Source organism: Nilaparvata lugens, chromosome 1, assembly GCF_014356525.2.
Source record: "Nilaparvata lugens isolate BPH chromosome 1, ASM1435652v1, whole genome shotgun sequence".
NCBI classification, from domain to species: domain Eukaryota; kingdom Metazoa; phylum Arthropoda; class Insecta; order Hemiptera; family Delphacidae; genus Nilaparvata; species Nilaparvata lugens.
This window is the reverse complement of record NC_052504.1, coordinates 33,408,232-33,422,080: the sequence shown is the minus strand read 5'-3', so window position 1 is coordinate 33,422,080 and position 13,849 is coordinate 33,408,232. Positions and strand designations below refer to the sequence as shown.

The following is a 13,849-nucleotide window of genomic DNA, read 5'->3' as shown; positions in this document are numbered from 1 at the left end:
AGTTTAGCACTTCAACAACCCATAACTCGCTTATTAGACCACTTGAAAATTTCAGTTGCCACTTTTTCTCACTCTTATAATGATCTTAACAATTATATTGAAAAAGATTATCCAATTTAAATAAAAATAGAAAGGTGTACCGAACACCCTTAACAAGGTAACCGTCCACTGGAACCACATTCAACCGAGCCGTTGGATCAGATGAATCTGCCGGCCGTTAATTTGGCCGAATATGGTCGTCCATTGGAACCGTTTACGTTAGTCTTGTTCAGTAGTTGGCTGGTTGCTAGTTATTGAATTAACTACTGTCATAGCCACCAATTTTTTTCATAAACAATGATTATATTGAGATTTTGAAAATTGAATAAACAAATAACCATTAAATTAGTTATTCATTACAATAATCTTACCTTCAGATCCTATTTGTTGAGCAATCTTTGTCCACAGATTCCTTTGAACATCACGATGATGATATCTTTTGTCTCGCTTATCCCACAATGGAACATGCTCTTGAACCAAACTTAACAACTTTTCATTGCCCATAGTTACAACTTTATAAATCAGAACAACTTCAAAAAAACAAAAACAAGCAAGACTGTGAAACAACTTTAGGTTAGGAACACTTTCTTGTCTCAGCTCGACTGGTTAGTTCGGCTGGACAGAGCCTGAAAATCCCATTCAATTCGGATTGAAAAATTGATCGGCCGGAGACGGCCGTTCACGGCCTTATGAACCTGTTTCAATGGACAAGCATCTATTCCTTTCTTTGTTGGGGGATCGTTCGGTAGTTTTCGGCCGTTGCTAGTTCGGACGAGAACGGTTATAGTGGACGGCCCACCAAAGGCTCAACTCACACTTACGCGACTCAGGTCGAGAAGAGACTCGACTCTAATCGAGAACATTGTATTTTCAAATGGTGACATCGCGGAGACTAGAATCGACTGGTCTGAGTGTCACCATTTGGAAACACATGCTCTCAACTAGAGTCGTGTTTCTTCTGTGTGAGTTGAGCCTAACTGATGATTTTAACGTAAGATTAAGAAATTTGATTTCACCAGCGAAAACATGTCAAAACTAACGCCACGTTACTAAACGAGAGATTAAAGTAGATCAAAGTGGCAGTGAGCTGCCATAACAATGAGCGAACAGTGTGTAAACAAGAAAACATAACTTGGAAAATCATAAATTTTTGAGAAGATAGAGAAATTGTCAAAGTCAAAATATTTTATTGCAGCAGCTATATTGAGAACATCACTTGCATTACAAATGTCAATGATAGATTGAATCATAATATTACAAGCAAGAAGTGAGATCTGACTCCACTAATTGTCAAATAGGGATACAGATACAGCAATATATAGTACAGCTTTTTTATTATAGCAATGTAAAATATTGAAGTAGATTTGTGTAATTCCAAACAAATTACAGGAACTCAACTTTACCTATATTTTAAATATAAACAAGTTCATTAAACAAAGTTCAATTATTTGTTTAGGTTAATTAGGCTAAAGATTATTGATGTATGTTTTTGTATCATTAATTAGATAAAAATTGATAACACATTTGTTCCAAAGTACAATAATCACTATAAACCCACAGCTTCATATCAACCCACAGCTTGGAGAAGCTGTAATAAATATAAGCATACAGCAGACGATTCACGACTTAACAGTATACAAACCTCCGCCATATTGCCATATGTTTCCTTGAAGAAAGATTGCAGAGGTTAACTGGCCAAGCTTGGGCCATTCTTTAACGGCAAGTTAGTCACAAGTAGCTCTAACGGCGTGTGGTGAAATCGGATTTTGTCAGTAAGGGATAACTGTAGTAAACTGTAGATCTTAACTGTAATAGTAACGCTTCTTCTAACGGCGCGTTTAGTTCCTGATGAAACCCGTCATATGTCCAATTGGATTTTCATGTTGTATGAACGTTATGGCGGCAGATGAATTAGGAGTGTGGGCTACTATATTGCTTCTACGATTCATATCCAATGAATCATCGAATCTAATGCATTTTTACCCTCACTCAAACTGTGGTTTTGCTGGTTTTGCCGAATTAGCAGCAATTAATTCGGCGTGTAATAGCAGCAATTCAATTTCACAGATATCAATGGTGACCCACATCTGGTTTCCCAAATGTAATAAGAGTGTCTCAATGATTATTAATTAATGATTATTCCCCCGCTCATCGTTTATTATGACACTAGTATTTCACTGGAGGAGGTATCCTAATGTAATACAAGCCTACATGTTTTTTCACTCTAAATAAATATTAATATCAAGTGACTTTTTGCTAGCTTAGGTCTGGTGTCTGTTCCAGGTCGCACTTGATCAATATTGTTCGATCTATCAAATAAATAAATATCAGTCCTCTAACGTAACATGAGTCGTTTTATAGCGGTTTTATATCCTTATATTGATTGAGTAATTTGGAAAATGTATTACTAATAAATGTGTATTTTCAGGTATGGTTTGGTTTCCATCAATCGGTGAGACCGTCGCAGTGGAAAATGATGTTGAACATTGACGTGTCTGCTACGGCGTTCTACAAAGCTCAGCCTGTGATAGAGTTTATGTGTGAAGTGCTGGACATTCGCGACATTAATGACCAGCGAAAGCCGTTGACTGACTCCCAACGTGTCAAATTTACCAAAGAAATAAAAGGCTTGAAGATAGAGATAACGCACTGCGGCACGATGAGACGCAAGTACCGCGTCTGCAACGTCACGCGCCGTCCCGCCCAGATGCAATCGTAAGTCATTCTTCTTTGCAAATATCTCGCTTCATACCGAACAAATTTATTTTCTGATGAAAATTTAAAGGCAGAATTATGTAGAAAATTGTAGAAATGAAACGTTAGCAAACCTTTAGTTTGAGTGCTGTTGACTAGTAACAAGAACAGAAAACTATAATGATATCTGGAAATTAGAATCTTTGAATGCTAAAATACTTGAATACTAATAAACCAAGCAAGAATGAAATTATAAGATTTTTAATAAATGAATAAATTGTAAATTGAAAATAGAAACTATCATTTTGTTTTTGTAAATAATGTTGGTGAAAACTTATTGTAAGTATAACATATTATACAGTATTATTACTTTTACTTATATTATATTACTTATAATTATAATAAAGTTATCTATTTTATTTTTGCTTTATTTATTATTATTTTCAAATGTGAAACTGTTTGAGATAGTTGTGTAGTTTTCACCATCTATTTTCTCTTGAAATTTCGTATTGGAAATAGTATTGTTAGACCACCTTATCATTTACAAAAAGAACTTTCATTCAAAATAGATGGTGGACCAAAATTTTGATTTAAAAATAAAGTAGTGTTTTAATAATTTTGAGTAGGATCCCCTATCACACTTAGCGTAAAATTATTCTGGTGTAAGAAAAAATATTGAGCCATTCTAAGACCTATGAACACCCGGTATATATTGGATGAAGTATCCTTGTTGGCTACATTATACTCAGCATCTACCTCTACAAATATTTACAGTCTTCGAAGGGGTATTGTTGTAAATTTCTGTTTCATTTATTCCAGAAATGGATGTACTTGCTCATGCAGGTTGGTAGGACAGAACTGTAGAATCTTCATTAGAATTGGAATGGTGATTCAACTTTCAGTAACGTTTTGCAATGTTTGTTTCAGGTTTCCTTTGCAGCTGGAGAATGGGCAAACTGTGGAGTGTACAGTGGCCAAGTACTTCTTAGACAAGTACAAAATGAAACTGAGATACCCCCACCTCCCTTGTCTTCAGGTCGGACAGGAGCATAAGCATACGTATCTTCCTCTAGAGGTATGTCTTGATTCTTATATATTATTTTGGCTGTAACCTTACAAATAAATAGTTTTTTCTTTGCTTATTTCAAATTAAAAAAAATATTTATTTTATTTGTTTGGTTCTGTTTGTTACAGTTTTTGTTACTATTTTTCCCAAAGTAGTATTCGCCATTTGTATAAATCAATTAAATTGCTGACATCAAGATTGGAGACCCCAGTTTCAAGACCGACGTTTGAAAAACATGAAGAATAATTGTAAAAAGTATATTATTTGAAGACTATGTATCTCATAAGTTGGAAAGTATGACGCTTACGTCAACCAATTGATACCTTTAAATTGTGCTTGATAAATTGACTGACCTTGATATAAGGAAATGAACGTATTTTGTCAAAAAAAACAAACAAAATAATTTATCTTACCTCACTAAGATAATAATTATAATTTATATTGGTTTGCTGTCATAAAGTACGTTCAAATGTATCAATTATTGGATGAATACCTAAGTAATATGTTTGAATTTATGTAAATGTATATGGTAATTAATTATTTTATAGTTCTATTTGATAGTTTTTGGACTAAAAAAAGTAATACTGTAGAGAAAAGATAACATAAGAGGGGTGTCATTCGTAAGTGCACTATCTCAGAAGTGCGGGTATTTCAACTTTCGTTATTTGTGTTTATTATATAAAATTATCAACATATTGCAATTTAAAAGCTAAAAGCCCAAACCACAGAATAGGTACAGAATGGAAATTGTCATTCAAACGCCTATCTAACCAATGCTTTTTACATGGCACAAATACTAGACACGTCACGTGACCTTAGGAAGTTCCAATCCTGGTCTTCTGATTGGCTCGCGGCAGTGAACGAGATCAATATTGATCCGGATCAGTAAAGTGATCCGAACCTCCCATCAATACTATTACAATGCGGAACTTCCTAACAAGATGGCGGATTTTTGCGCCAGGGTACTAGCCGAGTTTCCATACTGTATGTATACTGTGCCCAAACTCCCTAATCTTTTATCTTTAAAACCTATTTGAACAGAACCTAAATGGTTCACTAGATAAATTGAAACTGGCAGTTCTGGGACACTCCTCATAACAAGATATCCCATGGTATAGTGTGTTTATGTTCCAAATTCCACTTTTAGCTCAAACCGATAGTTCAAGTAGTTCTTTTTCGTGAAGCTGGTAGTCTCTCATACTGTGCTGTTCTTAAACTGGTGAGCACTTTTTCTTATCGAGATACTTTACGCTACGTCATCGATATGACGTCATCGTTTAATTGAATACTAGTCTATCGAATGCATCGAGTTCGAGATGTAGCCGACAGCTCGATAGTTAGTAGCTACTAGGTTGGAGCAGAGCAGAGGCTGAGGTGTAAAATGTGAGGTCAACTTCGCTAAATAATTTCATAGTTTTTTATTAAATTTGTCTTTGAAAGTTCAGGAGTCCAAAATCAGGACTGAAGTACCTTTTCCTTAACTTAAAAATGGTCAAATGCAATCAAATAAACCTTAACAATTTATTATAATAATACCAAGACTTCCATAACGACTTTATTGAATAATAAACTTTTTAAATTCAAATATTTGACTTTAATTCTCTATAAGAAGGAGAGGCAAAAGAGGCGTTTTACAATAAAAGTTTTTAGCCGTATATGGCAAGTAATAAATGTAGTGTCAATGGATTTAACAATGATAATTAATTTATATCTTCCGGCTGGAGGAGTTGAAATGTTACTTATTTTTATGAAATAAGTGAAACTAATTTCTATTTAATCAATTCAATAACTTATGAAAAACTTTTTCGATAAACTTCTAAAAATGTGTAGGCCTATTCTGTTTAAATATAGGAAAATAACTCACATATTTTGTAAAAAAATAAAAGAGTAAGGCCTGACAAACACAGAAAAGTTGTTTTGTCTTCAGTCGGGGCATTTTGACTAAAATGCATGGGCGGTTATGGAGCACCACACACTGCATCACCGACTAGACGAAACAACTTTTTTGTGTGTAGCTAATACATAGACCTACATAAGTTTGCCATACGGTTGTATGTACTATTAATGAAATTGAACAAATCGATACTCGACACAAAATTGAACAAATCGATACATCTCGATAGTATTCGTTGAACGATGACATCGAATCTATGACGTAGCGTGAACTATCCCGATATGAATAAGTGCTCACCTCTTAAACTCTCACCCGGCCAAGATAGTAATAATCGAAAGTAGTCGACAGTAATCGACTTGAGCTAACAAAAATCTGCTTGAAATTTGAAACATAAACGACCTATACATTGTGATATATTCTTATGCTATCTTTTCTCTATGGTAATACCCTATAAAGTAATACTGTATATACTATTATAATAAAATTATTGTAATCAATATATAAATAAATAAACCTTACCTTTACCTATAATAAACCTGAATAAAAATACATAAAGAACCCATACCTATTAATATACCCAATAAACCTAATTTGAGTTAAATTGAATTTTTATCCCTAATAGTATACCTACTTAAAAATACAAACATAAGTGCAAAACGAAACTACATTATAATAAAAATAAAATATATTGTCATACCAAAGAAATAATAGTGGTATTGTAGGATTTAATAGTACAATATAGTGATGATGTTTTAGGTGTGCAAAATACTGGCAGGTCAGTATAATATAATGATGATAATGTTGTAGGTGTGCAACATAGTGGCAGGGCAGCGGTGTATCAAGAAGCTGACAGACATGCAGACGTCGACGATGATCAAGGCGACGGCTCGGTCGGCGCCGGACCGCGAGCGAGAAATCAACAACCTGGTGCGTCGCGCCGACTTCAACAACGACGCCTACGTGCAGGAGTTCGGCCTCACCATCTCCAACAACATGATGGAGGTGCGCGGTCGGGTGCTGCCGCCGCCCAAGCTCCAGTACGGCGGACGCGTCAGCTCGCTCTCGGGCCAGGTGACATTCTGCTTTTACATCTCAAAGTGGAGTTGATAGAAAAACACTTTCAATTATCAGCATGAACTTTCAATAAAGCATTCATCTTGGAGGTTTGATTATTGACCGTTGCGGAGCACAAGTTACACCTGATTGTGTCTCTTAGGCTGGCCACTAACGACAGGACATGCTTGATAAACATGTGTGTACACACATTTTGACATACATTGTTGTGTTATCACATCGCGAAAGGATTCGAACAACATTTTTTGAGGTCAAGTTTCTGTATCTTTGATTCTTTTTATTTATATTTTCTTCGCTGCTCTATTTGATGTTATAGCTATTTATGTATTAAGTCCGTGATGCGCGACTTTATCGCTCGCGCAAAACAGTTATCACGCGACGCGAAGCGGAGAGTGATAATTTTGCAAGAGTGATAAAGAATCATTAAGCGTGAATTACAAACAAACATTTTTTCTACAACTGCCCAAACCTGTTAAATTACTTATATCGGCGGAGTTAATGATAATTCGTCTTCACTGATATCCATCATGGCTGCATAGTGCAGAACCGGTACAATCACAGTACAATTACCGACTTTTTAGGTTAAGATCTGACCTACTTTTGGCGAGCTGCTTACCATCAGCTGATTAGCGAGCGTAAAGAAACTCTTCTGCGCATGCGCGAATGATTAGCGAGATTAAAGAAAATCTACTGCGCATGCGCAGATGGTAAGCAAACGAAAAAGTAGTTTCTCCTCAGGAATAAGCTGTTTTACGAGGAGAATTGAGTATTTAAATTCTTTTTTTACGCACAGTTGTAGAAAGATTATTTTTGTATCATAATTTGTGATTTTCAAGTGGTTTATTTATTGTTATTGGTTGTCTAATTTATGTTAGAAGCTGCTGGTAAACCAGCAGTTCTTTGTTCGAAGCCTCTCGCTGATAAATCAAGCATTATGATTTTGTGTGCATGATGAACAAGTGTGAACACCATGTTCATCACGCATGTCCTGCCTGTCGTTAGTGGCCAGCCTTATAGAATTAGTGGCCATTTGATAGTCTAATACTGAATACAGATCTAATTTGGATAATATAGGTTTTTCTTGCAGTTAAACTGAATCTTTATTTTTTAGAAATGTACTTCTTACTTGTTATCTGTGACTTGAAATTTGTAAAACACAAGATTTTATTAGAAACTAATTCTATTACATGTTAGGTTGTTGGTGTTTTTTAATTGGTATTGTTTGTTTTTGACAGCAGGAATTTCAGGGCTGCAATGTGCTGCAGACGAAGCAACAAGCGATGCCGAACCAGGGTGTGTGGGACATGCGCGGCAAGCAGTTCTTCACTGGCGTCGAAATTCGAGTATGGGCTATTGCCTGCTTCGCTCCACAACGCACTGTGCGTGAAGATGCACTCAGGTAATGCTATGCTATGCCATTATACTTTTAGTGCCGGTTAAATTTTAACCGTGATTAATTCCAGGAGAACCAGTCAGTGAAGCCGTCTTTTCAAAAAACTCTTCTCTGATTGGTTCTCGTGAAATTCATTTTGGTTAAAATTTAACCCGCTTTTGTTCAACTGGGTCATATACCCTAAATCACAGTTTATTTCTAAAAACGTACATAGTTGTTTTCATAAATCTGATTCATTCAGATTCTATTCTGAAACCATTCTATTCCAGATTATAAACTTGTTTTATTCAATTTATGAGAATGAATAATTATGATGAATAAATAAATAACCTTAGTAAAATGTACGACGATTGCAATTCAATCAAATTAATTAACGTATGAATTGTAAAAATGAGGTAATTGTTTTATTTTTGTCTGCAGTAATCTAAAATAATTGTTTGAACTACCTTATTTGAAATTGGTACTCTATAATTTATTATCTTTCGAAAAGCTCCTTGCAAGTATGCTCATATTTTGATTATTTTCTAAGAATATTGGTCTAATTATTGTGTAGTAGTTATCTGACTATTTTATCAAGCATCGTAAATTGAATACCAATTTGTGTTTTTTCACAGAAACTTCACTCAACAATTGCAGAAGATAAGCAACGATGCTGGCATGCCAATTATCGGCCAACCTTGCTTTTGTAAGTAATTTTCGTAACTGTTATTTATATGATAGAATTGTAACAATTAATCGTGATATTATTTATTTTTAAATTTTGTCAAACTATATTGGGACTGGAGAACTATTAATTATTATAGATTTCATTAGAAATTCATTTAGGTTTTCAAGTAGATTCAGTAATTTGTAATGAATTATATTAAATTCATAATCCATATTTATTTTTTTGGCGTGATAGTAAGAGTACCTTTTGGTTAGTAATGATTAGTAAAAAATTACTTTATATTAAAATGAAATACTGTATATAAAATGTTTTGATAAAACTGAGATTTTTATTAATATTGGATGTAGAGTTTGATAGATTTGCAACCTGGAAGTTTTAATTTCTTTTAAGTTTGAAGCAGTCATATTTTATACATTTAACTTATATTTGATATTGAATACCAAATATTAATAAATGTTTTTGTCCTAGGAGGTTATTTCTGTTATCGCCAACAGAGTGGGGATGATTTATATTGATGAAGTTTATTATGCAAGTATATTGCATATTTGTATACTTCGCAAGTATATTGTGAAAGTTTATTGTTTTTTCAAGGTTATTAATTATTCAATTAATAGTTACTTGGGAAACTTGACAGCAGCAGGCAGTACGGATTACTCACTCTGGAAGGCAGCTAAAAAAATTATAAAGAACCATTCAACAATCTTATCCTCTCAGAAAGCAGGACAGGTGAAGAGGAAACTTTAGTACGGATTACTCACTCTGGAAGGCAGCTAAAAAAATTATAAAGAACCATTCAACAATCTTATCCTCTCAGAAAGCAGGACAGGTGAAGAGGAAACTTTAGAAGCGGATGAGGATATCTTACAGCCGAATCAAGAAATATTGCTTGTCACAGTAGAAGAGGTGAGAAGAGAAATAAGAAATCTGAATAACAAAAAAAAAAAACCCGGGTTGACATGATAACTGGCTTAGTCCTCAAGCACCTACCAAGGAAAGCAATAGTGAAATTAACAAACATTTTGAATGCTTCTTTTAGACTAAAATTCGTACCAGGAATATGGAAAGTAGCAGAGGTTATAATGCTACTAAAGCCAGGTAAAGAGCCACATGAAGTATCATCATTTAGACACCAATATTCATTATTATCATTTCACTATTTATCAAAATTTGGGAACAGAATAGTTTTGGGCTATGCCTGTTGTTCTATCCCGATCAATATTCATATGATTTGTAATTATATCAACGAATAAATAAATAAAATAAATAAATATCATTGTTACCGGTCCTATCCAAGTTGTTTGAATTTTACTGTGTAGGCTAAAACCAATAATAGAGAGACAACACATAATTTGGCTTCAGAGTGAAACACTCAACAATAGATCAAGTGCATAGAATTATAAATGTAATAGAGAAGTGCTTAGAAGAGAAAAAGTTGTTCAGCAGCTTTCCTTGATATAGGGCAAGCTTTTGATAAAGTGTGGCATGAAGGTCTTATTTTCAAGATCAAAAAAGGTCTTATTTTCAAGATCAAAGCAATATACAGATATATTACAATCCTATCTGACTGACAGATACTTTAGGGTCAGGCATGAAAGTTCATATTTTGATTTGAAGGAAATTAAAGCTGGAGTTCCGCAAGGCAGTGTTCTGGGACCAGTTCTTTGCCTACTCTACACCAGCGATATTCCCAGCCTTGATGAGAATACTACAACAGCATTTGCAGACGATACAGCCATATTATCAGTAGACAGTAATATTCTATTGCAACAGAGAAACTACACAGATCCATCAACAAAATTCAAGGTTGGACTAGAAAGTGGAGAATGAAATTGAATGAAGCAAAGTCGATTCACATCAATTTCACCAATAAGAATGACCTGCCCATACCAATAACTATCAACAACCAAGTTGTAACATATGCTAATGATGCCAAGTATCTAGGTATGACCTTGGACGCAAAGCTTCGCTGGAAGGCCCATGTTAAGAAGAAAAGAGAAGAGCTTGGAATCAAATTTAAGAAGCTGTATTGGCTGATCGGAAGAAACTCCATCCTTTCAATCCGAAACAAAGTACTTCTGTAAAAACAGATATTAAAGCCAGTATGGACGTATGGTATACAATTTTGGGGGTGTACCAAAGACAGCAACATCAATGTCATTCATCGTTAAAACAAAATGCTAAGGAACATTGTGGATGCTCCTTGGTATGTCAGGAACAGCGATCTTCATAGAGACCTGCACGTCAACCTGGTTTCCACCGAGATCCAGAGGCATACGTAGAGGCACGAAGGGCGACTGCACCAACATGACAACGTCGAGGCGATCCAGCTGCTAGACAATGGAGGGTTGGTGCGGAGGCTCAAAAGGAGGAAACCGTTTGAACTAGTGTAGTGCTTGTTCAATTAGTGTCCAGTGAAAGAGCAGAGCAGTGATTGAGTGAATCTAGCTTCTATAGTGCAGTCAATAAGTGTACATATTAATTAAACAATAGCAGTAAGAGTTCCTAATGAGAAATTCACTGTTAAATTTTTCAAGTAGTAATTTAGGATAGGAAAAAATAGCTCATTAGTCTTTAGACTAGATGGCTATAGTATTAACCAATAGAAAAAAATACAAACTGAGATTTTTATTAATATTGGATAGAGAGTTTGATAGATTTGGAACCTGGAAGTTTTAATAATTTCTTTCAAGTTTGAAGCAGTCATATTTTATACATATAACTTATATTTGATATTGAATACCAAATATTAATGAATGTTTTTGTCCTAGGAGGTTATTTCTGTTATCGCCAACAGAGTGGGGATGATTTATATTGATGAAGTTTATTATGCAAGTATATTGCATATTTGTATATTTCGCAAGTATATAATATATTGTGAAAGTCTATTATGTTTAGTTCATTACAACTCATGCTCCTAGGTCATCACACATTGATGCACAAGTTGAACCCTATGCATTTAAATGTATCAAGTAGTTAGTGTTAAGTTAGTTATAATTGGTAAAATTGATGGAAATGTTTGTTTGTTTTGTAGGCAAGTACGCAACTGGCCCGGACCAAGTAGAGCCGATGTTTCGGTACCTGAAAAACTCTTTCCAGGCTCTTCAATTGGTCGTCGTTGTTCTTCCAGGAAAAACGCCAGTATATGGTGAGCATTCATCCATTGTTGAATTATATCACTGTATTATAATTATTATATATAGTTTTTCCTTGGCATTAAAGATCACTTGATTTGATTATAATAAGATGTACTCACTTTTATGGTTTTTATATGTAATATTCCGAATAAGATTGTCAAAGTGTTAGTTTTAATTTTTTCGAACCATTGTTATCTTTGTTATTAGATTTGAAAATTAATTGTTCAGTGTCAGTTGAATTGAGCGTAAGTTACTGTTTTCACAGTAATTGAATAAATTAGGAAAAATTCAGTTTATGGTGTGCTACTGTAAAACATTATTTATCCATTGCTGCATCATACTAAACTGTACTCCCTCAAGAACTGGTATGCAAAACTCTCAGGGCCGGTTTCCGAGCTCGGTATTTAGCCAAGTTCTAGACTTTTACCGGCTTTCCGAGCTGGAGTCAGAAAATTGGCTTTTCAAGTCAGGTCGTTAACGTAGTCGAGGACTTGAATAGACCCTGGATTAGAGATCACATTAGACTCTGGAGTTTATAATTTCGCTTTCTGAGTGAAGGGCTCATAAGTCCAGGACTTGAATTAGGTTCTCGACTCTTTCTTAGTCAAAGATTTATCAAAAATCATCAAGTCCAGAACTTGAAACACCGTGATCTTAAACCCTCGACTGGGGTAGGGTTTAAATTAAAGTTTTAGGCTTGATTGAGCAAACACAATTTAGTTATTGTTTTGGAGTAGATGAATAGCCAAATAGATGTCATGGAATACCTAAATTATTTGGATTAGTCCATCTAAATTCATAATTTATAGTTTGCAAGTTTATTTTGGAATAAAGTTCCATCAGAATATTATGCGTAAAAAACTAACCTTATTTTATGACTGTCACAACCTAAATTATCTAGAAGAAAAAATAATACAAGAATTGCCTTGGAATTAATTGTATTACCAATAATATCCAATTTTATTAATCAGTGTCATTTGTAAATTATAATAATAATAATTCGAAAGTCAGCTTGAAAATGTGACCTGTGTGGTCACGAAACCATGGTTGTGTACCAAATTAAAGTGTAGAAAACTGACAACATCTATGTGTTTTTATTTCATCAATAATAATTCGTTTATTTCACTGCATTTTTACAATAATTGGTAATACAAATACATTCATTAAACATAATGGTTGAACATTACAATTGGTAATACAAATACATACCTTAAGCATAATAATTGAACATAGATAATAATATTAAGCATGTAACAGAAAGAACCACAGTGCATCCCTCTTTAGGCTAAACCTGTGTTGAGGGATGTCTCGTTCTCTAGTTGAGTCAACTTAATTATAATACAATAACAATTTTGAGGTATCAAACAATAAAGTAAATTTTATACAATAATCAGTGTGCTTTTCACAAGATGGGATTATGAATCTTTAACAAAAATTGTTTATTGTAAATGTATAAATTACATTTGAATGAAGACAGCAAAAAAATGTAAATAATATTACACCTCTATTAAACGTTTTTCTTCATAGAAGCGATTAAGTCTACTCTTAAACAAATTGTAACTTGGTGCATCTGATATATCTGATTGCAGTTTATTGAAAAGTCGTGGTCCCTTAGCAGAAGCATGTAAGGAGGCCACTCTACTTCTTGTGAAGGGTTCTTCTAATTTATTAGCAAGATTTCGACGAGTGGAATATACATGTTCATCCATAACTGGAAACTCTGAACGTCTTAAATACACAAACTTCAAAAGATTTATTTCAAATAGGGTATCAACACTAAAAACGCCAAATTCTCTATATAATACTTCGGTGGGTCTCTTTAAACATATTTTTATTATTCTTTTATAAAGAATTATGAGAGGTTGCAAAATTGAACTCCCACAACTTC

General features: G+C 34.2%; 1 protein-coding gene across 12 annotated transcripts in view; it reads left to right on the top strand.

The window, feature by feature from the left end:
• LOC111053108 (protein argonaute-2) overlaps positions 1 to 13,849 on the top strand; it is a 65,934-nt gene that overhangs the window by 39,295 nt on the left and 12,790 nt on the right. For 9 of the 12 annotated variants that reach the window (XM_039426565.1, XM_039426527.1, XM_039426506.1 and 6 more), the window contains 6 exons: positions 2,468 to 2,754; positions 3,661 to 3,808; positions 6,501 to 6,764; positions 8,003 to 8,166; positions 8,775 to 8,845; positions 11,859 to 11,972. In XM_039426565.1, coding sequence (XP_039282499.1) covers positions 2,468 to 2,754; positions 3,661 to 3,808; positions 6,501 to 6,764; positions 8,003 to 8,166; positions 8,775 to 8,845; positions 11,859 to 11,972 — 1,048 coding nt within the window. The remainder of the gene's footprint in view (positions 1 to 2,467; positions 2,755 to 3,660; positions 3,809 to 6,500; positions 6,765 to 8,002; positions 8,167 to 8,774; positions 8,846 to 11,858; positions 11,973 to 13,849) is intronic. The other 3 variants (XM_039426510.1, XM_039426534.1, XM_039426500.1) reach the window with 1 other exon arrangement.